The following is a 21,128-nucleotide window of genomic DNA, read 5'->3' as shown; positions in this document are numbered from 1 at the left end:
AGAATTGTTTAAGATGTTTTGGCATTTACAAATAGGGTGTTATGAACTGGAAAATTAAAAAGACAACTTAGTCGATTCAAGGTGACTAGTCCCATGAACTTGAAAGGGATAATAGAGTTTTTGGTTTAATTTCTACTTGCTTCATTCATAATTTCTACGCACATAAATACTAGTGAGGAGATAAACTTCATCACAACCAAGTCCTAAAATATAGGATCCAACTTCTACTTAAATTTAAATATATATTGAAATTAAATTCTAATCCTCTTTCTAATCTACTGCATAATTTCATTAGAATCCTATTCAAATTCAAACTTCTTCAACAACTTCAAAATTATTTGCTATTCAAACTTTTTCAACAACTTCATAATTATTTTGTCATTTGACCTTGGGACACAACAAAGGGCCTATCTTGTAACATCAGGTTAGGTGGGTATCATCATTACATATGACAAAGGCATGGTAATCATAGCTTCAACCATAGAGAAAGAAATGAATTAACAATTCTATTAAAATAGAAGCAATAGGTTTTTTTTTTTTTTTTTTACCCAAATAAAAAAAGCTTTTCTTTTCTTTGTTTTTGCTGAAGCAATAGCTTTAATTCTGCATAACGATTGCAGAAGTATCAATACGACATATAGTTTAAACTGTGCTACAAGTCCTTAGGTCTTTCGTTACGTAATTAATTCATGAGAAAAGTTATTTAGCAAACTATTGTTAGAAAAAATTTTATGAGAAAAAAATTAAAATTCTGACTATTTTTTCAATTTATCATAAATGTAGTATAATTTTTTTTAAGTAGTTTATTAACAATTTTTCCAAAGACATAGAGACTTGTAATTTTAGTTATTGGTTGCCTGAGATTAGTGGGGTTAGTTATTTTCGTTACTGAGTTGTTAGTCGTGAGGTTGTTATTTCAGTTGTCCTTTTTGTTTCTTGTTCACATGGGAAATTCTATTCAACTTTCTCACATCACAGCACCTTAGTTGAGCACTTTGCTTTCTCCTGTCCAAATCTAACATATATTGGTGAAGACAGCATGATTTTCCGTTATACTCTAATTGTATAGATTTCATAAGTTTCATATTAAGAGACAAATTTATTTCCTTATGGTTTAAGAAATCATCTAAGAGTAATCTACAAGGTTCCTTAAAATAATAAGCTCATGTACACAAATTCACAATCGTTTTTACAACTTGTTAAAATGTTAAGTTACTTTTTAGAAGCTCACGTGAAAGTGATATTAATAGTAAAAAGCGGTATACCTTTTCTTGAGATGGCAAATTATAACTATTAGAAAATTACTTTCACATAAATCCTCCAAAATTCCTTCTTCTTTTTATTGCTTACTCATAATTTACTATTTGAAAAATAGATTTCAATAATGAATTTGTCTAAAAAACTATTAATTCTAATTTTAATTTTGATAGAGAGAAATGATGAGTAAAATTTTTGGGCCTTGATTACATTTTTATATTGTTAGACAGATAGACAAGACATTTTATTGACCAATAGAAGAGGCCTTTTTTTTTAAAAGTGAAAGACCATACTTTTTTATAATTGTTATTATTTTTGCAATACTTATTTTAAAACCTTTTTGCGACTCTATAATAAATATAGGGTCCGTTTGGATATAGCTGAAAACTGAAAACAATGTAAAAAAATAATTTTTAAATGTGTAAATAGTACCATAAGACCCACTTTTAATTAAAAAATTGTTGAAAAGTACATGAACAGTACGCGCACAATAACTTGTCCCCTAAAAGTAGAAACGGGCAACAGGGGAAAAAAAAGAAAAAGAGGAGAACACTGAACAAATAAAAAAAAAAAAGAGGAAAACGCTGAACGCGCGGTCCAAGCCAACCTATAATGTATTTATTTTAGGGGGTCTTCTTCCAATTGAGGCCTTAGGCAGGCCATTGCCTAAATCGTCTAATTGTTGAGCTGCCCCCTAGCTATGTGCCACAGAGGGTTTAGATTGTAAGGAACTCATTATGAGTTGACATTGAAGCATGGAGGATGGAGCCGAGAAGATTATTTCCTAATAACCAAGCCAAGTATAGACATACAGGCTAGTCTGCTTCACAAGAATGGAAAAAAGAAATGTCTAGTCGAGCTGCAGTAATGTCCATGCTGTTAAATTCCAGATCTGTGTTCCTACAAGGAGAATCACACGCGGAGACAGATCAAGAAATATATGTATTTGTCAGCACTAAACATGCACAATTTTACATCAAAAGTAAAAAAAATTCTTGCACAAATTGGTCATTTGTAAGGACACTCAATATTCAAAACCTAAAAGTCAGCTTGATTAAGGAAAAAATAATTTATGGGACTTAGAAAACATTGCTCACATCAACAGCTCTTACAGAAGCAACGTTGTAACGTATCTCTATCTTTTTCTTTTCCCTGTATCCATATTCTGCAGTCTCTTTATAATACATCTAGTACTAATGCAAAGTTATTTATCGACTTCAGTCTCCCCATGATGACCGCAGTCTGAAATAGATGAAGATGTAGATGCAGCAACATTTTTTCCTTTGCTATCTGATGATGATGTGGGACCAATGTCCAGGTTTTCCTCAACTTTTGGCTTCTGTAGAAGTCGGAGCTGATTTTGCATGACCTGCATGAGAGGGACAGTGAACCACAATATTACGACAGAATATAGTCATTTTATTTTCTTTGATTAGTATGATGCAAGTTATTCTATTTTCTTAAAATGTAAAATAAATAAATAATAATAATAATCATCTACAAAGTAAAGCAATCAAACTCTAATGAAGGAAGTCAACTGATGCAGCTAATACGAGGAAAATACAATTCCTGGGACCCAAGTCCGACCAACTTTGATAGGGACGCCGTGCCCAGGTGCCCATCCCATCAGAGGAGAACAACTCAACGATAAAATAAAGTGCCCCTTCTAACAGGTACCCATTTGATGTGATTGCTCAACCTCACTTCCCATCACTAGTTTCGTTTGTTTTTTTGCTGAATAAGACTTTCATTGAGAAAAAGGACTATAGTGTGCTATTTGGGCCCTGACAATCTCCTTCCCGTCACCTTAATCACACATCAATAGCCAGTTGATATGAATCACCTATGTGACAACTGCATGACTATTATGTTGATTGCAATGGCATGTATTTACATCCCATGTTTTGAGATAAGGTTTAAGGATTCCTTGGATCTTCCAGCAAGAAACTAACAATCAAAAGTTAACTTATTATACCAGTTGCTGCAGGCATTGCTGATAACTATACCATGAAAGATTTCAAATATAAACACTGGACACTTGCTTATGAAGCATACATTTAAGAAAGAATTGATAATATTAGCCCACCCAAACAGCAGACCTCAACCAAGTGTACATGCATAAGTTTACAAACACATAATGCACATCTTCCTGTGGGGGAGGATTATATCGGTTTAGATGGTTTAACATTTTGCCTATTAGATCATATGAACACAATCTTCTCATGTAGTATCCACTAGTGTACAGTAAGATGATACATACACCTCATGAATTCACATATATAGAAGCAGAAAATGGAAGCATCAATGGATAAACCACAATGATATATGTATCAGAATTAAAATTTATTGTACCTCAATTTGGTTACTGAGAAATTTTTTCTGAGCTTCCAGCTGCGAGTCTGGTATATTAAGATTGCTGCCAAACCTATCTCCATAGGTCACATTGGCTCCAGGTGTCTGAAAAGGAACAAAAATGCAGTGCGGTGATTGAGGAAAAGGCAAGTTTGAAGGTCCACCAGGGATTGCAAACTGTTGTTGTGGTTGTCCAATGAATGCTGGTCCACTGGATTCTGTGTTAGCAGAGTTGGCTGAAGTTTTTTGAACCTGCGGAAGAACGGCATATCCAGGGGACCTGCAAAGAAGAGTACAAAATTTGTTGAAACAGTTGGTCCTAAAACTCAACTCAAATCAACTAAGCCTTAATTCCAAGTAAATTGGGATTGGCTTAATGAATCCCTTCTTCTTTTTTCCAAAACTAATTAGGGTAAGCCACAATTTTCTCCCCACCATCTGTCTTATCTAAGATTGCACTCTATATCTCCTCCTTTTAAATATGTACTGGTGAAAACATCGGTCCTCATCAAACCAGAAGCCTGGGCTTTTCAAAGTAAATAAGCTCTGGGAAGGAGAAAATGAAGCATGGGGTGTTCAACTGATTTTGTAGGCTAGCTTCAAGTCTTTGATATATACTTTACAGCTTTTAAATTAATCTGTTCTGCAACCCAGAAGGGCTCAACTGAATCAAACGGTGGTTGGCGTTACTTGGCTGACCCATTGCAATGCTTCAAGTACTATTAGAATATGATGCATCATTTCTTAAACCATCACACTAAGGAGAATATGAAGACAGAACAATGTTCTATGCCATATTTGTAGTTCAAGAGTGCAAGCAGTCTACCTCCACCCAGCACACACACGCTACACAACCGAAATCACGCAAACAGACAAGATGATTAAAAACATAGCACAAAGATGCATACCATACTAGCGTATTTGCAGAAGGATAAACATAAGATTTCTCATATATTGAAGCTGCTGCAGCAGCAGCTTGGAGTCTGGCTTGATGCTGGCTCAAATTATCACCCGCCGTACCATTACCAACAGAACCCTGAGCAGACGTGCTTCCCATCGCTGTCCCTGTACCCAGTTAAAATAGTTTGTCAGTCCTATACCATGACAAGTGAAACAATTAAGTGAAGAAAAATAACTTCTTTTTTTCCCTTTTCAAAGTGGTAAAAGCATATCACAATAAAGAACTCCATTTCCCTGAGATTAAACAACTGACATGATGAATGAAACCACTGAACATAAAACATGGAAACCCAAGAAATTGCTATAACCACAAATGAGAAACTGAAAGAGTATGTTAGAGAACCACCAATTTATGACGCTAAAATAACAGCAATTGTATGAATCTTGGAGTTCTACACTAGCCATATTTCATTACTCTTTCATTTTTATTTTTATTTTGATAGGTAAGAAAAAGTATATTCAAAAAACTGCTAGATGCAAATTAGCACCAGCATAACAATAGTACAAGAAAGATGAAAAAGCGAAAACAAAGAAAGGCATAAATTACAAAGAAGATGAGAGCTAAGGAATAGAGGAAGAGAGTCACTAGATGTGAGTCCTCAAGCCTTAGCCCAATCAAAAAGAGAACTAGAAAAGATAGAAAGCAGTTGATCCTCAGATCTATCCAAATCTTCAAACGTCCGCCAATTGCGTTCCTTCCAAATACACCACATCAAACACAACGGAACTAGGTTTCAAATGTAAGATGAATGCTTCTCTAACCAATTCCACAACTAAATGGAAAATCTGACACCGTACATGAGAAAACCCAAGAAATCCTAAAAATCCTCAAGACAAAACACCATAGCCGATAAGCCTTTCCACAATGCAACAACAAATAATCCACTGTTTCACCACAGCACCGACACATAATGCACCAATCAACGAAGTCAAAGCCCCTAAGCCTCAAGTTGTCTCCCGTGAGGATCCTATCCCATGCGGCTGTCCAAACAAAGAAAGAAACACGCCGGGGTGCCTTAAACCTTCCAAATACCTTTCATTACTCTTTCATACATTATGAATTATGACCTAGACTGTTGTTTTAAAGTTTAAACTATAGCTTTTCTTTTTCTTTTTTAAATCTCATCTTAATAGGAACATTCAGGGGAAAATTATTCTGCAGAAACGCAACCAAAATAGATTACTAAACAAATATGTCAGGATAGCTCAAATAAAATCAGGAATTACATATTTCAAGACATGATTTCCAACTAAATCATTAATCCTTTTAAGTTTTTCCTTTGAAAATAGATTTAACCAGGGTTAAAACAAAATTTTCAGCAACATCTAAAAATTAATGTTCATATTTTTTTTTTTTCAAAATCAAAATCCATAAACATGAACAATTGCAATAGACTCCCTAGAAGGCAGCTGCATCTAAGGCCGCTATAAAGGAGTAAGGAAAATAAGCAAAGCCATATTGCACTTAGCCTTCTATTAGCAAATGTCCATGAAAGGGGCACTGTACTGTGGCAAGCTTAATTCACTGGGCCCAAGCATTCCATAAAGGCCATACCCAGTGCACAAAGGTCCTTCTTTTGCGACCTTTGGAAGAGTTAGCCTTACCCCTAATTTTTGGAGAGGCTAATTCACAGACTCAAGCATGCAACACATCTCTTGAACGGAGGGCACTTGCCATCACACCAAGGTACAACCTCTGAGCCCAAGCAACATGTGTGATAAAAATTATATGAAAGCTAAGAATTTGATGCAGAAACACAATTTGCATGACCTAATCCACTTGATTACACTCTTCCAGCAGTAGAAAGTTTTTAGCTAAAAAACTGGGAAGAATCAACAAAAATCTGATAATCCAGTACAGTATAACTGATTTCTCTGCTACACATGATGCATACAATATTTATCTGCCATCCACTATTGGAGTCCAGAAACTGATCCTGAGGACCAAGACAGAAGATATGTTTGAATTGACAGATTAAAAGTAAAATATGACAGATTTTTAGGGAAAATTGCAAAAACACTCCCCGGGGTTGGGGTCATTTTCAAACATACCCCCTTGTACTATCAATTTAAACTTTTAAACACTTGACGTATTGCGATTGATCAAATTAACCCCTCTATTAAACTTCCATCAATTAAGTGACCGAAAGTGGTTACGTGCATTTTATTGTAGACAAAACATTCTTCCATCAAATTCTTTTTAAAAAATTCTTTTCTTTTGAAGGAAGATTAGGTTAAGTACCAGGTAGATTTATGGGGGGCTTTCACAATTTCGTCATCGAATCCAAGTTTTTTCAATTAGTTGTTGAGGAAGGGGGGCGTTATTTCTTGTTACAGATTTATGAGAGGGGCAAATATTCTATGAGATCAGTCTTCATGGGTAAGAATGCAGCATTATGGCTGATGAAGAATATTGAACACACTGTTGTTGGGGCAAGCTCTCAATAGTTCTTTACATTCAGGGATGGTGACACTGCTTATACTCTCCAGCGTAGCACCAACTCCTTTGGTCAGTTCTTGCTTCTGACTGAACTAAAAGTTGGCGGGTGTAGGAGGTCGATCATTATCCCTGAAGGCAAAGAGAGATATGGTTGGAGGGCTTTTGGCCTTGAACTAAGAAAGGTGTTGTACCCCTCCCAATATGCAGTGGGTGGAACGGGTCTTCCAACTCTTATTCCTCAGGTGCATAGGCAATATCTGGAGACTCAACACCCTAGAACTTTTGCTGAAGCTGTGCAAGGCATTCATGGAAGAGTAGAGGATAGAAAGCAGCCAAAACAGGTAGGTTCCATTGCCAAGGGGATGAAGATGCATTTAGGAGGGGAGAAGATGGAGGGCAACCGGAGTTTCACAGGTGCTAAGGTGGGAGTTTTTCCGGTAGGTAAGTCTGATAAGATGGTGGTGGGAGGAGGTGATAGGAGGGAGAAGTGCATTAATGAGAAGTCAGTGGCAGAAAGTAGGATACACTTCCCAAGTTCCAGTTTGAATTCAAAAGCCTATGACAATAGGAAAAGGAGTGATGTAAGGAGACCATGCTGGGCAGGGAGAGGTCTTATTGTGGAGGTTGATGTGATGGGGAGGAGGCGGGTTTCCTGGGATAGGAAGAAAGGGAGAGATCAGAAGCACAGATGGGTTTCACGGGCTGGTAAGGAGTTGCCTCAGGGTAAGTTGGGTCTGGGTTTGGGCCCAAACAAGAGGGTAGCCCAAAGGACAGTTAGTGAGAATTGTTTAGGCCCACAGCTCACAAGCCCATTATCCTTTAAGCCTGGGGAGTGCTCCAATAAGTGGGTTGAGCCCTTACCTTCAGCCAATACTCATGAGAAGACTGGGGAATGTCTAGGGGTGAGGCCGACGTGTTTTGTGACGCCGTCGCAGGTGGCCGGAGGTCATGAGTGGTCTTCGAAGGTACGGGCTCAGGCCGATAAGGGTGGCTTGTGCTTTTCGGTGTCTCAAGAGTCTCCGACGGGCCCTGCTCTGTCGTTACCGGCGACGTGGAGCACCGGGGATTTGGTGGGTTCGCCTCATCGGCGTCGCGCGCCACCGGTAGGGGTGGCGGAGTGTGCCGAGTCCCCTCCGGCGATGGTTTTCAGGCTGAGCTGGGGCCGGAATGACTTTCTCGGTTCCATTTCGCACCCGAGGGGGTTGTTTCTGAAGGTAAGAGGTCAGTGGCTCTCACTTTTGTGACACGGTCGTTAGGACCTTTTCTCCCTGACCTCTTTTGGGAGTTGGTGCGAGCTGGACCAAGGGGCTTGGGGGTAGTGGGTCAGGAGGTTAATTCTTTTTTTAGTAAGGAAATTTGCCTTCCTAGGGAGGTTATGATTGTGGAGGAAGCAGCTGTTTTTTCTGTGGGTGAGGTTGCCTTTCCTCTGCAAATCTTTGATCCGAGTGGTTCAACAACCTTGGCAGAGTTGGAGGAGGTTGATGAGGTTTTTAGTATTGAACCTAACATAGATATTTCTGGGTGGGTGAAACACAGAATTCCTGGCTTTAGTAAATTGGTTGGGTTATCTATGACTCGACATGAGAAATTGTGCATTGCTCTATTACAGAGGCTTGAATCAGAGATGGAGGCAGCCAATGTGTTACACAGGAAAGTAATGGGCAGCAATAAGGTGGCTAAGTCCAAAAATAAGGGTTGCAGGGAGCTGCAAAACTTGTTTTCTTCGGTGAATTATGACAGAAGATAGAGGGTGGTCTCGTGATGGTGTTTGTAGTTGGGGATATTTTAGTTTTTATGAAGATAAAAATGATTTCGTGGAATGTTGGAGGTTTAAATGATCCTCGGAAACGTCTTATGGTGAAGAACTTGTTGCGGGATTGGAAGTGTGATGTTGTCTGTTTACAAGAGACAAAGATTGCTAGTATGAATAGACAGCTGGTTTGTAGTTTGTGGGGCTGCCCATATGTGGACTGGGCTGTCTTGGAGGCTGATCGGACGGCTGGTGGTATTTTGCTTATGTGGGACAAAAGGGTTTTGGGTAAGGTGGAGATTATGGTTGGTTTATTCTCAGTGTCGGTAAAGTGGAAAGGGGTGGGGGATGGGTTTATTTGGGCTTGCTCAGGCGTTTATGGCCCAAATGAGAATGTTGAGAGGGGTCTCATGTGGGATGAGCTAGTGGGAGTTCAGCAGTGTTGGAGGATTCCGTGGTGCTGCTTTGGGGACTTTAATATAGTTCGCTTCCATAGCGAGCGTAGGGGAGAGACTCGTTTGTCCACGGCTATGGAAAAATTTTCTGAATTTGTTGAGGATCTCAACTTGGTTGACTTGCCTTTGGAAGGAGGTAGCTTTACTTGGTCCAATGGTTCTGATCAACCAATGATGTCTAGGATTGATAGAGCTTTGGTCACTCCCGATTGGGAGGATCATTTCCCAGATGTTACTCAAAGGATCTTACCCCGTACTGTCTCAGACCACAGTCCAATTCTCTTGGAGGCAGGGGGAATGGCAAGGGGGAAGAGTCCTTTCAGATTTGAAAATATGTGGTTGAAGTCGGAGGGATTTGTGGATAGAGTTCAAACCTGGTGGAATCGACATTCCTTCGTAGGTACTCCTAGTTTTGTGCTGGCGAAAAAATTAAAGGCTCTGAAAGAGGACATTGTGCAATGGAATCGTCGAGAGTTTGGTAATGTAGCGCGTCAAAAGAAGCAATTACTGGAGGAGTTGATAACCCTAGACGCCAAGGAGGGGGATGTAGGTCTCTCTGATGGGGAGATTGTTCATAGGGCTGGTTTGAGATCCCAGGTGGAGCATCTTCTTTCATTAGAAGAAATTTCTTGGAGACAAAAATCTAGGATGTTATGTATCAAGGAGGGGGATAATAACACCAAGTTTTTTCACAAAATGGCTAACTCCCATAGACGTTCTAATCATCTAAGGACCTTGGAGGTGGATGGGGTGGTCTTTGAAGAGGCCTCCGAGGTAACTTTTCAAGTTGTACAATTTTATAAAAATTTGTACAAGGAGACTGAGGAGTGGAGGCCTTTTGTGGAGGGTTTGGAGTTTGATCGCATTGAGAACAGGGAAAGGGTTTGGCTTGAAAGGAAGTTTGAGAGAGAGGAGATTCTTCAAGTTGTTAGGGATCTAGAAGGGGACAAAGCTCCAGGTCCGGATGGGTTCACTATGGCGTTCTATCATCATTGCTGGAAGGTAGTGGAGAAAGATGTCTTAGCGGTCTTTGAAGAGTTTTTCCATCATTGCAAGTTTGAAAAATCCCTTAATGCGACCTTCATTGCTTTAATTCCTAAAAGGAATGGTGCTTCCAATATTAGAGATTTTCGTCCTATTAGTTTGGTAGGGAGTGTGTATAAAATCCTGGCTAAGGTCTTGGCTAATCGCTTGAGAGTGGTTTTAGATCAATTGATTTCTGAGAATCAAAATAGCTTTGTGGGTGGAAGACAAATCCTTGACTCGGTTCTCATTGCGAATGAGTGTGTGGATAGTCGCGGGAAGAGTAGGGTCCCTGGAGTCATTTGTAAGCTCGATATAGAGAAAGCCTACAATCATGTGAATTGGGAGGCTTTGTTATATCTGCTGAACAGGATGGGTTTTGGAGTGAAGTGGTGTAAGTGGATCCGTTCTTGTATATCCACAATTCAGTTCTCTGTTTTGATTAATGGGTCCCCAGCTGATTTCTTTGGTAGCTCAAGGGGTTTAAGACAAGGAGATCCGCTATCTCCTATGCTATTTTTGATCTTGATGGAGGTGCTTAGTAGGATGTTGAGAAGAATGGAGGGAGCTGGCTTGATCCGTGGTTTTAATTTTGAGGGTAGGAGGGATGGTGGGGAACGTGTTTCACATCTATTATTTGCAGATGATACTATCCTCTTTTGTGATGCAAATGTGGAGCAAATTCTTCATATTCGGTTGTTGCTCCTTAATTTTCAGGTGGTAACAGGTTTGAAGGTCAATGTGCATAAGAGCGAAATGGTTCCTATAGGGGAGGTTGGTGATGTGCATGCTCTGGCGGATATATTGGGCTGCAGAGTTGGATCTTTACCTATGTTGTATCTTGGCATGCCGCTGGGGGCTCCTCACAACTCCCCTTCAATTTGGAACACAATTCTGGAAAGTATTAACCGGAAATTATCTGGATGGAAGAAGTTGTACTTGTTTAAGGGGGGTCGTTTGATGTTACTCAAGAGTACGCTTTCTAGTCTTCCGATTTACTTTCTATCGTTGTTCTCAATTCGTACTCATGTGACTTATAAAATTGAAAAGATGCAAAGGGATTTCCTGTGGGGAGATAGCAAGATTCATTTGGTAGGATGGGACAAAGTTTGTGCGCTTATAGCCAATGGTGGCTTAGGGATAAGGAAACTCACTACCTTTAATAAGGCTTTATTGGGGAAATGGTTGTGGCGGTTTGGTAAGGAAGAGGGTCGTTTATGGAGGCGGGTAGTAGCTTCAAAATTTGGGGAAGATTGGGGGGGATGGACCTCAAAGCTGGGTAGGGGAGCTCATGGGTGTGGTTTGTGGAGAAGCATCCGTATGGGTTGGGAGGATTTCAGTAAAAATTGTCAGTTTGTGGTTGGGTTGGGGAATAGGGTGAGGTTTTGGCAGGATGGGTGGTATGGGGATCAACCTTTTCAGTTGGCTTTTCCTAGGCTGTATGGCATTGCCATTGATAAGGAGGCTTCTGTTGAAGCTTCTTTGCATAGGCAGGGGGCGGAGGATAGAAGATCTTGGAATGTTCGGTTTAGTAGATTTTTTAATGATTGGGAGATGGATGAAGGGCTGCGGTTTCTTCGTATGTTGGGTGCTATAATCCCTCCTATGGATGTTGGTGACCGGATGAGCTGGAAATTGAAGCGTAATGGAGCTTTTGACATCCGGTCGTACTATTACAAATTAAGAAATTCTCCTTCAACTATCTTTCCTTGGAAAGTTATTTGGAGAGTTAAGGCCCCTAGGCGAGTTTCTTTTTTTGTTTGGTGTGTAGCTTGGAATAAGATCCTAACGGGAGACAATCTGAGATTGAGGAGATTGGTTTTTGTGGATTGGTGCATTATGTGCCGTCATGGTGGAGAGACGGTAGATCACCTTCTTCTTCATTGTGAGGTGGCCTATCGGTTATGGAGCTTTGTTTTTATAACTTTTGGCTTGGCTTGGGTTATGCCTAGTTCGGTTCCAGACTTGCTTTTTGGATGGTGGAATTGGTTGGGGAAGCGTCTCAGATCTGGAATTTAGTCCCGTTGTGCATCCTTTGGTGTATTTGGAAAGAGCGGAACCGGAGGACTTTTGAGGATTTGGATAGCTCTAGGGATCAATTGCTTGCTTCTTTTTGTGGAACTCTATTTGATTGGTCTCGAGCGTGGGGACTCACGTCTAGTGATTCTCTCCCTTCTTTTCTTTGTTCCCTTCTCCTTTTGTAATTTCTCTGTTGTTTGGTTTTCTCTCTTGTTTCTCTTTGTTTTCTTTTTCTTGTATTTCTGGGTTGCTATGTGTTTTTCAGGCATAGAGTAACCTTCGTATATATATCATTCTTACTTATCAAAAAAAAAAAAATTCTTTTCTTTTCTTCTTGTTTTCTTTCCCTTTATTTTCTTTTTCTTTTACCAGTTCTCTCTCTCAGCCTACCTCAACATGGCCGAATCCTTGCTCTCTCCTACCCTTCTTCTATTTTTTCATCTCTTAAGCCCTCCCCTTGCTCTTGGAGTGGCAATGGAGCCTAGGCCACCAATTTCAAGCCAGCTGAAGCCGAGGAAACTGCACCAACATCACCATGCCTCATTAACCGAGTCGTCCCAAGAACACCAAGCCCAAGATGTGAGCACCAGTCAAGTTGTCCTGACCGGCTCCAAGGAGTGCTCCGCAAATGAATGCAGTATGATCAGCTTGGTGGCAGGTTCTCATCATACGGATGGTTCGGTTCATTGTCAGTTTGGGGCAAATTGCTGAGGTTAGAGGGTTTTTTATTTGTGGAGGTGTTGGATTTTGTGGGTATTGTTTAGATTTGTGGTTGAAGATTTTTTGAAATTGGGATTCAATGATTTGGTTTGTTAATGTAGTGGGCATTAACTTGAATTGGAGATTGATCATTTGTTTGAGAAGTGGGCATGAAAGTAGTAAAATTCTTGGTGAACTGTGTACAGGGTAGATGGCATAAAATTGGGAATTGATGTTTTTGGTAATACTAGATCTGAAGTTTTCATGTTAACAATACTTCAAATTTTTCTTTCCAATTTTAATTTTAGAAGAGTTTTTTTTTTTAATAATTATATTTTAACTAATTTTAATTTTATTTAAAAAATGAATTTCAAACACTCAAATTGAAAGAAGTTGAACAGAGGGATCAATTTGATCAATTACAATGCCTTGGGTGCTTAAAATTTTTAATTGATAGTACAGTGGGTGTGTTTGAAAATGACCCAAACCTCAAGAGGTGTTTTTGCAATTTGCCATTTTTTTATGGAGAGATAAATAATCAAAACTTTGCCTGTGGCAGTGCTTAGTGTGGTATATTTTGCACATAGCTGATCCCAAACTCAAAAAAAAAAAAAAGGGGGGGGGGGGGGGGGGGGGTTGCAATAGGTTGACGGCTAGTGTAATTTATTCACTTTTATTATGAATGCCACTTATGCTAGGTAAATACTCACACAGCCGAGGAGATCTGAACCCCCACCCACACTAACCAAAAAATACTTATGGGGTTGGAAGTGCCATTTGGCCCAAAGGCCATTGGCAGTTGTGGGCTAACTTATGGCTTCTGATAAGTGCTTTATCTTTTTCTCTTAAGTTGATAAGATATTGCTACTCAATAAATTCCAATGGTACCACAATGTCAAAATACACAGGAAAGGGAATGACTTGTTCATAAGTCATAGCATAACATGGGAAAAATGCAGAGTCATAGTTTTCATTAGTAATTTGAAATTGTGCACAAAAAAATTGTGTATCAGAAATAATTCACCCCAATCACATAAGTGATGATTATGTAATTACCTTGCTGATTAACATCTGCCCGTGATCCATGCCCTCCAGCTGTAGTTGTCCCATTTTCAGGTGGTACAACCAGGGCTCTGCAAGTAGGACAGGTATGCTGTCGCTCTAACCATGACCGGAGGCAATGCACATGAAACAGATGTCCACAAATAAGTTTCTTGGCTGTCGTCATCTCTTCACGACAAATTATGCATGTTGCGTCACTTCTGCATATCCATCAGAAATAATTATTTAAAAAAAAAAAAAAAAAAAGTAAAAGTTGTGTGTGTGTCCAAAACACAATAATAGCAAAGCAAAGAACTCACGCATTAAGTTCTTCAGGTGTTGCATCTGGAAATCGATCGTTCATGTTTGAAGTGATCTTCCGATAGCGAATGTAATCGGCAATACGAATCTTAAAATTTCTAAATGTCTCATAAAGCTCTCTTATTAAGTGCAAAGGTACACCATAGTGCCTAAGGAAACCAACTAAAGTCAGTATGATAGGATATATCAAAAGAAATTATAATAATAATAATAATAATAATAATAATATGGTAACAGTTTAAAAAGAAAAGGAGACAATATATGCCATAAAAAAAATAACCCCTCCCCCCCCCCCCAAAAAAAAGTTCTGATTTTAATACAAATATTGAAGTATATGACCTAGACATTGAATCATGATTGAAAGCAAGAGGAACAACAAACAGGCATAGCTCGTTTACCCTACTTTCATGTTGGCACACTTAACAAGTAGAAGTGCCTATACAAGCCAAAACTAAATAGCAGTTTGAACCCTTTGAGGAGAAATTGGACAACCTATGTTGGGATTAAGTTGTAACAAAGAGCAAGTTCTTAGTAAACAAATTGGAACCTTACCCCATTATTCACAGTTTTTTTTTAATTGGTAACTTACACACACGCCTAATGGGTTTTGAACTCATGACCTCGCACCCTACCAAGCAGTAGCAAGGGGAGGAGGCGCCAATTGAGCTAGAGCTCATTAGCTACCCTGTTATTCACAACTACCTTCGTTACACTATATTTGGGGGCTTATAAATGAATGAAATGAAATAGAATTGATAGATCATAAAGAATGGAATCAAATATGGAGTATTTCATCTTTAAGCATAATATAAGATTCAAAAGGAGGCTGAGCGAAAAAAGGTAGGTGTTATTTTTCATAAGTGAAAGGTGGAGTTACTGCTAATTTAAATGCTATGAAAACACACAGCTTCGTAGTTCAGTAGGTAAAGTTAAACAAAAATATAATTGCTCATCATACTACGCAAAAGCAACAATATTGCATAACTTTTCATGGTCGAATGCTCATCTTTGTGTACTTGGGTAGTCAAATAATAGTCAGTAAGTGGAGATACATGTGACTTTGTGCATAGTCCAATAAAACAACCACGGTTTATGTGATGTGTGAGCACAATTAATCCAGCTACGCTTATGTGCATACACGAGTAACCTGTAAAGCATTGAGAGTGAATTGATTTCCTTTTCTTCTTTTATTTTTTTTAATGGTTGGGCAAGAGGATGAATATATCACTTACATGAAAATCACAAGGAAGAAACACAGGTACATAGACAAGTGAAGCAAGTCCCGGATAAGTTCCAAGTAAAATGTGTACACAGGCTTTTTTTCCCATTGTCCCTCCATTAGCATGTCACTAACATAGAACACGTACTTTACAAATGTTGACACTGTTGTTGTTGCCAGTATCATGTACCTGAGGCAAAAGGTAAAAGACATTACTATAGAGCTACTTCATGTATCAGAAAATGATTCATGTCAAAACTAAATGCAACTGGATATCCCAAGCATTCCCACGGTCATAAAACTGTAATGAAGAATTTCAGCAATACACATGAAAATACAAAATAGTGTTAACATTTTGAGGCCTTGGAGTGTGTGGAGCAATTAGTTAAGTACGGAATTTGTAGAAAATGGCATTTTGACATTTTTGCCTCAATAGAGCTACTTCTTAACAGACATAATTTACCAATCCTTACTATCTTCTTTTGTAATTGAAAACAAAATAGCATCTCTTCATTACTTCTAAAATTTCCAAGTCTTATTTGACTGCAAGTTAATGCACCAAGGTTCAACAAGTGCTCAATTAGAGAAATTCTGAAATTTTTTGAAGAGAATACAAGTAGTTAAAAGCCATATTTTTTATAATTGTAAGATAAGACAACATAAACCTTTATATCTTCTATGAAACTTTTTGCATCCATGTTGAATAAGCACTAATATTCTTCTTGGCACATGCAAGGCAAATCACATTCCAAAATATGTGCCTTGGTTTGCTTTCTTGAATCTGCCTTCAATTGCTGGCCAACCCCCAATAACTGTTGATTCCTTGTCCATCAGAATTGGTAATTTTCAAGTCTTTGTATCAAATCTCTGAAACTAAGGATAAGTCCAAAAGGTGTCTCTCTCTTGAACTTCAGTGCTTCTTCTTAATCTCATGTATTTATTGCCTTTCCCTCTTGGATCATAACCCCTTATATTTCAAACCCAACCACTTTAGTTACCTCCCTACCAAAAAATTTATGTTAAGAGGGCACGTGCTATTTCTAAGCCTTTCGTAAAAGTGTATGCATAAACAAAACTTATCATTACATTTAAGACTCATTTGCAACGAGCTGAGCCAGTGATGCAAACGCCGGTTTAAGCTTATATAGATAGGCATTTGCATATGAAATAATGATCAAAAACAAAAGGCTCATGAAGAGCATATTTAAATACAACTGAAAATAATAAAACAAGAACATGTAGATAGAAAACTTACTCAAATGAAAAGAACAGCGAAACTGAAGCATGCCTTGTCTCTATCAAGTACTTAATATTGCTGTATAAAAAGAGACTATCAAGAAGAAGGAGGAATCCCAAAAAAGAAACAATCCGAATATGAGACAACATGGGCACTGAAGGAGTGGTCTCAATGTATTCAACCCTCTTCTGAGCCAACCAATGCAAAGCCTTAATTAACAACAAAGCCGTGACCATAGCCAGAAAAGTAACCGAAAAGTCCTGCCGGAATATAGTGATCGCAAATAGGATTTCCATGACCTCCCTCCACGACTGCTCATTTAGCCTCTCAACCTCCGCTTCCCGGAGGGAACCAAGGAATACCCGTTTGGTCAATTGCCACAAGATGCACATAATGACCAAACCCATGTTGAGAAGGAGCACCAAACTGATCTTTGAGGTCGATAAATAAACCATTGCCGGGTAAAACTGGCCTCTACTGTTAAATGCATGATAAATAACAGCTAGAGTTGCAATTAAACTAAGCCCAGCATACGTATGCAGCTTCATCATTTTCCTCCAGACACTGTTACACCATATCATTCAATTAACAAGTAAACCAATCCACAAAATCATATTTTTTTAAATGTATAAGATCAAATTCATAAAAGGGCCATTACAAAAGCAAATCAAATTCCCAGACACGTAAACCATATCTTTTTTCTTCACATGATTTCCCATGATCCATACACCAAACAAACAAAACCCCAAATGAGAAGAAAAAGAAAACATATTTCAAAAAGAAAAAAGAACAGTCAACTATGCAAAATAAGACCTAAAATTCCACTTTTTTTTTTTCTTCATCATATATTTTCCTTGCTTTTCTCAGCTACCAAATAATCAGCAATTACAAACAAGTTAAGCAAAACAAAACAATGATAAGGATAATTCAAAATGGAAACAAATCCTAATCTCATGTATACATGATTCGAGACCCAACATAATACAGAATTCCAATGGCATCAATACAAGGCAGAAAGCCCCAAAATTTTATTATAATTTGTTTCGATTTCTCTTCCCTCATTTTCTCAGCAACCAAACACACATAAAATTTTAGTTGATGCAAGCCAATTTCTAAGAAAACGAGCCCCAAACAGAAAGGCGTAACTCAAATCCAATGCCTATTAGAAACAAAAATAATTGAATTTTAACAACAATATATATATATATATATATATATAAAATCGATTTTTTTTTTCTTTTGGATAAGATATATGAAATTGATATATTGAGTTACCTTCTCCGTGTTCCTGTTACTGTGAACCAAAGCTTCTGTCACGAACAAATTTGCTTTAAGTTTTCTCTCTCTCTCTCTCTCTCTCTCTCTCTCTCTCTCTCCTGTTTTTTATCGAGGTGGACCGTGATGTATGCCGGGCCAATCAATTATTGCCACGTAGACACTCTGTTCTAGCCCGGATCCGGATTCGTTTTCTGCGGCAGGCCGGCCCGCTTATGGACTTTGATTTTATCTTTTTATTATTATCTGAGTGGACTTGATTCTAATTGGTTTATTAGGTTCTGTATTGTACTTTTAGATTAGTACCAGCACGTGCAGCTCGTTAAGTGAAAAAAACTTAGATAAAATTTATTTTCGAAGTAGTACTAAATCATTTATTTAAATTTAAAATAATTATTTAGCAGTAGTAAAAAAAAATTAGTTATTTAACTTATAAGTATCTATTTAGTATAATAATTTATTAAAACTTTTTTTTTTTTTTGAGCAGAAATGATAGGAGGCTTTATTGATAAATATCACTTTGTACAATGGGGAAGAGAAAAAAATGGACATTCTTCTAACTAAACAATAACCTCCTCTTTTCTCTTTTGCAGCATTAGTTAAAGCTAGTACAGCACGATTACATCGTAAAGGAATGCTAGAAAAAGAAATTAAATTAAAATTATCATTAATAATAGCAATGTCTTCCAAAATCCACGCCACCTCTAGAGAACATATATGGTCAGAGTTAAGCAAGTCCACCAATTCTGCAAAATTACACTCCACTTGCACATGGGAAAAGCTAGTACTTTGACAGACCAATAAAGCTTTTCTCACTACACAAGCAGCAGTACACAATGGATTCAACTCCTTCACACTTTTATCACAAACAGCAGCCAAAACTTCTCCAACATAATTCCGGATAATAAATCCAATCCCAATTGAAGAAGACTTTTTTGATTGAGAGAAAGCCACATTGAGTTTGTACATACAATCAGACTGAGGGGGACTCCACCTTATTGCCTTCCCAATGCTTTCCTGCAAGTTTTTCTGCTGCACTTCCATAAACTCCAGTCTGTACAAATCTGCCCGAGTCCATAGCTCGTGATAAGAAGGAGCAATATTATTAAACACAGCTTTATTCCTGCATTTCCAAATCATCCAGCAAGCTATGCACAGTGTATCAAAAACAAAAGCAGATAATTTCTTAAGGGCAGCATTTATTGCATCAATGAATTTCATCTTCGAGTAGTGCCTGTAATCATTCAATAGAGGAGATTGCAGCCAAACGGCTTGAGCAAATGAACACTCCAAGAAGAGATAATCACAAGTTTTAGCTTTTTCATTACAGAGCACACAAGAAAAAGAATGTAGCACCTTCCTTTCAAACAGCTTTGTACGAGTTGGTAAACTGTCATTACATGCCCGCCAGAAAAATGTTTTGATCTTGGGAGGAACCTGAGCAGACCAAATGCCATTCCAGAAAGAATGGAGGTAAGCTGGGTTGGATGAAGAAGCTTCATTACCTGTGGACTTTCTTTCAATCTCAAATTGTAAAAAGTATGCACTTCTGACTGAGAACGCACCATTTTTGTTCCTAGTCCAAACTAGAGAATCTTCGGGCCTTCGTGGACTAAAAGGAATGGCTTTTATGAGTGAGGCTTCAAAAGGATAAAATATAGTGTCAATGAGCATGGTTTTCCATCTAGGCTGAAATAATGAAAACTCCATGAGGTCTGCAACTCTTGCTTCAGGTGGTAAAATTGTACGAGGAGAGAGGACTCTTTGATTAGCTTCAGATGGCAGCCACTTGTCAGTCCAGATATTGATCAAGGAACCATTACCAACCCTCCAACAACTCCCTTATTTGATAAGTTCTCGCCCATGAGTAATACTCCTCCAAGCATACGAAGAGTGACTCGGAACAGTAGCATCAAGAAAGGAATTATTGGGAAAATACTTGGCCTTGTAAATCTTATAGAGCAAAGAATCTTGATTGTGGAGAAGCCGTCAGCACTGTTTAGCTAATAAAGCTAAGTTGAAACATTTAAGATCCCAAAACCCCAAACCTCCATCCTTCTTTGCTAAACACATATGCTTCCAAATCAGCCAATGTATTTTTGTTTCCTCATTTTTCTGCCCCCACCAAAACTTCCCCATCATGGAATTAATGTCATCACATAGCCCCAAAGGAAGAAGGAAATAGTTCATAGCATAAACTGGAATGGCCAGGGCCACCAATTTTATAAGAATCTCTCTGCCAGCCTGTGATAATAATTTACCCTTCCAACCCTCCAGTTTAGATTGAACTTTACTCTTAATATCCTCAAAAGCTTGCTTCTTTCCTCTACCAATTATAGGAGGTAAACCCAGGTATTTTTCCAAAGGCACATTGGAATTAGCATTGAAAAACTGCTTGATTTCCTCCCGTAATGGATGAGGGGTATTAGAGCTGAAGAAAGTGAAACTTTTATCGCTATTTATCTTCTGCCCAAATGCAATCTCATAAGCTTGAAGAATTTCCATGATAATATGACATTCAGATAAGGACGCAGTACATAAAAGCAGACTGTCATCTGCAAAAAGGAGATGAGTGATCGTAGGTCCATTCCGAGAACAACTCACCCCATGTAAATCCCTATGATAGGCTGCATACCTTAATAGTGCCGAGAATCCTTCAGTGCATAACAAGAACAAGTAAGGAGACAAAGGGTCTCCCTAGCGAATGCCTCTGGAGGGTTTGATAAATCCGGAAGGTGCTCCATTTACCAACACTGAGTAAGAGACAGTTGAGATCCCAACCATGATCAAATCCACCCATTTTTTATGAAACCTCATCTTCAACATCAATGCCTTTAGGTACTCCCATTCAACCCTGTCATATGCTTTACTCATGTCAAGCTTTATCGTCATATGTGCAATGTTCCCTTGGCGTTTAAATTTCATATAATGCAAAGTTTCAAAGGAGATAAGAATATTATCTGTGATCATTCTATTTGAGACAAAAGCGCTTTGACATTCTGATATAATACTCTCCAGAATCAACTTAAGTCTGTTAGCTAAGACTTTAGAAACAATCTTGAAAATGACATTGCACAAAC

The 21,128-nt window shown here is 38.4% G+C and overlaps 2 protein-coding genes across 2 annotated transcripts; both read right to left on the bottom strand.

Moving 5' to 3' along the window:
* Positions 1-2,183: 2,183 nt before the first annotated feature.
* LOC142619321 (ERAD-associated E3 ubiquitin-protein ligase HRD1B-like) lies at positions 2,184-18,145 on the bottom strand. The gene is made up of 8 exons (XM_075792384.1): positions 18,049-18,145; positions 16,792-17,337; positions 15,550-15,726; positions 14,317-14,466; positions 14,012-14,217; positions 4,518-4,674; positions 3,610-3,889; positions 2,184-2,626 (listed from the first exon to the last, which is right to left on the bottom strand). The coding sequence occupies exons 2-8, from the start codon at positions 17,322-17,324 to the stop codon at positions 2,462-2,464; spliced, it is 1,668 nt and encodes a 555-aa protein (XP_075648499.1). The 5' UTR covers positions 17,325-17,337; positions 18,049-18,145; the 3' UTR covers positions 2,184-2,461.
* Positions 17,886-20,553, bottom strand: LOC142620360 (uncharacterized). The gene is made up of 3 exons (XM_075793741.1): positions 20,097-20,553; positions 18,621-19,688; positions 17,886-17,932 (listed from the first exon to the last, which is right to left on the bottom strand). Exons 1-3 carry the CDS (start codon positions 20,551-20,553, stop codon positions 17,886-17,888), a joined length of 1,572 nt encoding a protein of 523 aa, XP_075649856.1.
* Positions 20,554-21,128: the final 575 nt, after the last annotated feature.

Source organism: Castanea sativa, chromosome 12 (assembly GCF_040712315.1).
Source record: "Castanea sativa cultivar Marrone di Chiusa Pesio chromosome 12, ASM4071231v1".
Taxonomy (NCBI): Eukaryota; Viridiplantae; Streptophyta; class Magnoliopsida; order Fagales; family Fagaceae; genus Castanea; species Castanea sativa.
Note: the sequence above shows the minus strand (reverse complement) of the source record. Positions and strands in the feature narration are given on the sequence as shown.

Bases quoted from the DNA above. Each gene is read 5' to 3' on its own strand.
- LOC142619321 (XM_075792384.1), bottom strand. From the start codon at position 17,324: ATGATGAAGCTGCATACGTATGCTGGGCTTAGTTTAATTGCAACTCTA. The intron at 15,727-16,791 runs GTAAGTTTTCTA...CTTTTGCCTCAG, and splicing joins TCGCTGTTCTTTTCATTTGA to GTACATGATACTGGCAACAA. The intron at 14,467-15,549 runs GTAAGTGATATA...TGGTTTCCTTAG, and splicing joins TTCTTCCTTGTGATTTTCAT to GCACTATGGTGTACCTTTGC.
- LOC142620360 (XM_075793741.1), bottom strand. From the start codon at position 20,553: ATGGAAATTCTTCAAGCTTATGAGATTGCATTTGGGCAGAAGATAAAT. The intron at 19,689-20,096 runs GTTTGGGGTTTT...ATCCTTTTGAAG, and splicing joins TTTAGCAAAGAAGGATGGAG to CCTCACTCATAAAAGCCATT. The intron at 17,933-18,620 runs GTTATTGTTTAG...TGTTTCTAATAG, and splicing joins TGCAAAAGAGAAAAGAGGAG to GCATTGGATTTGAGTTACGC.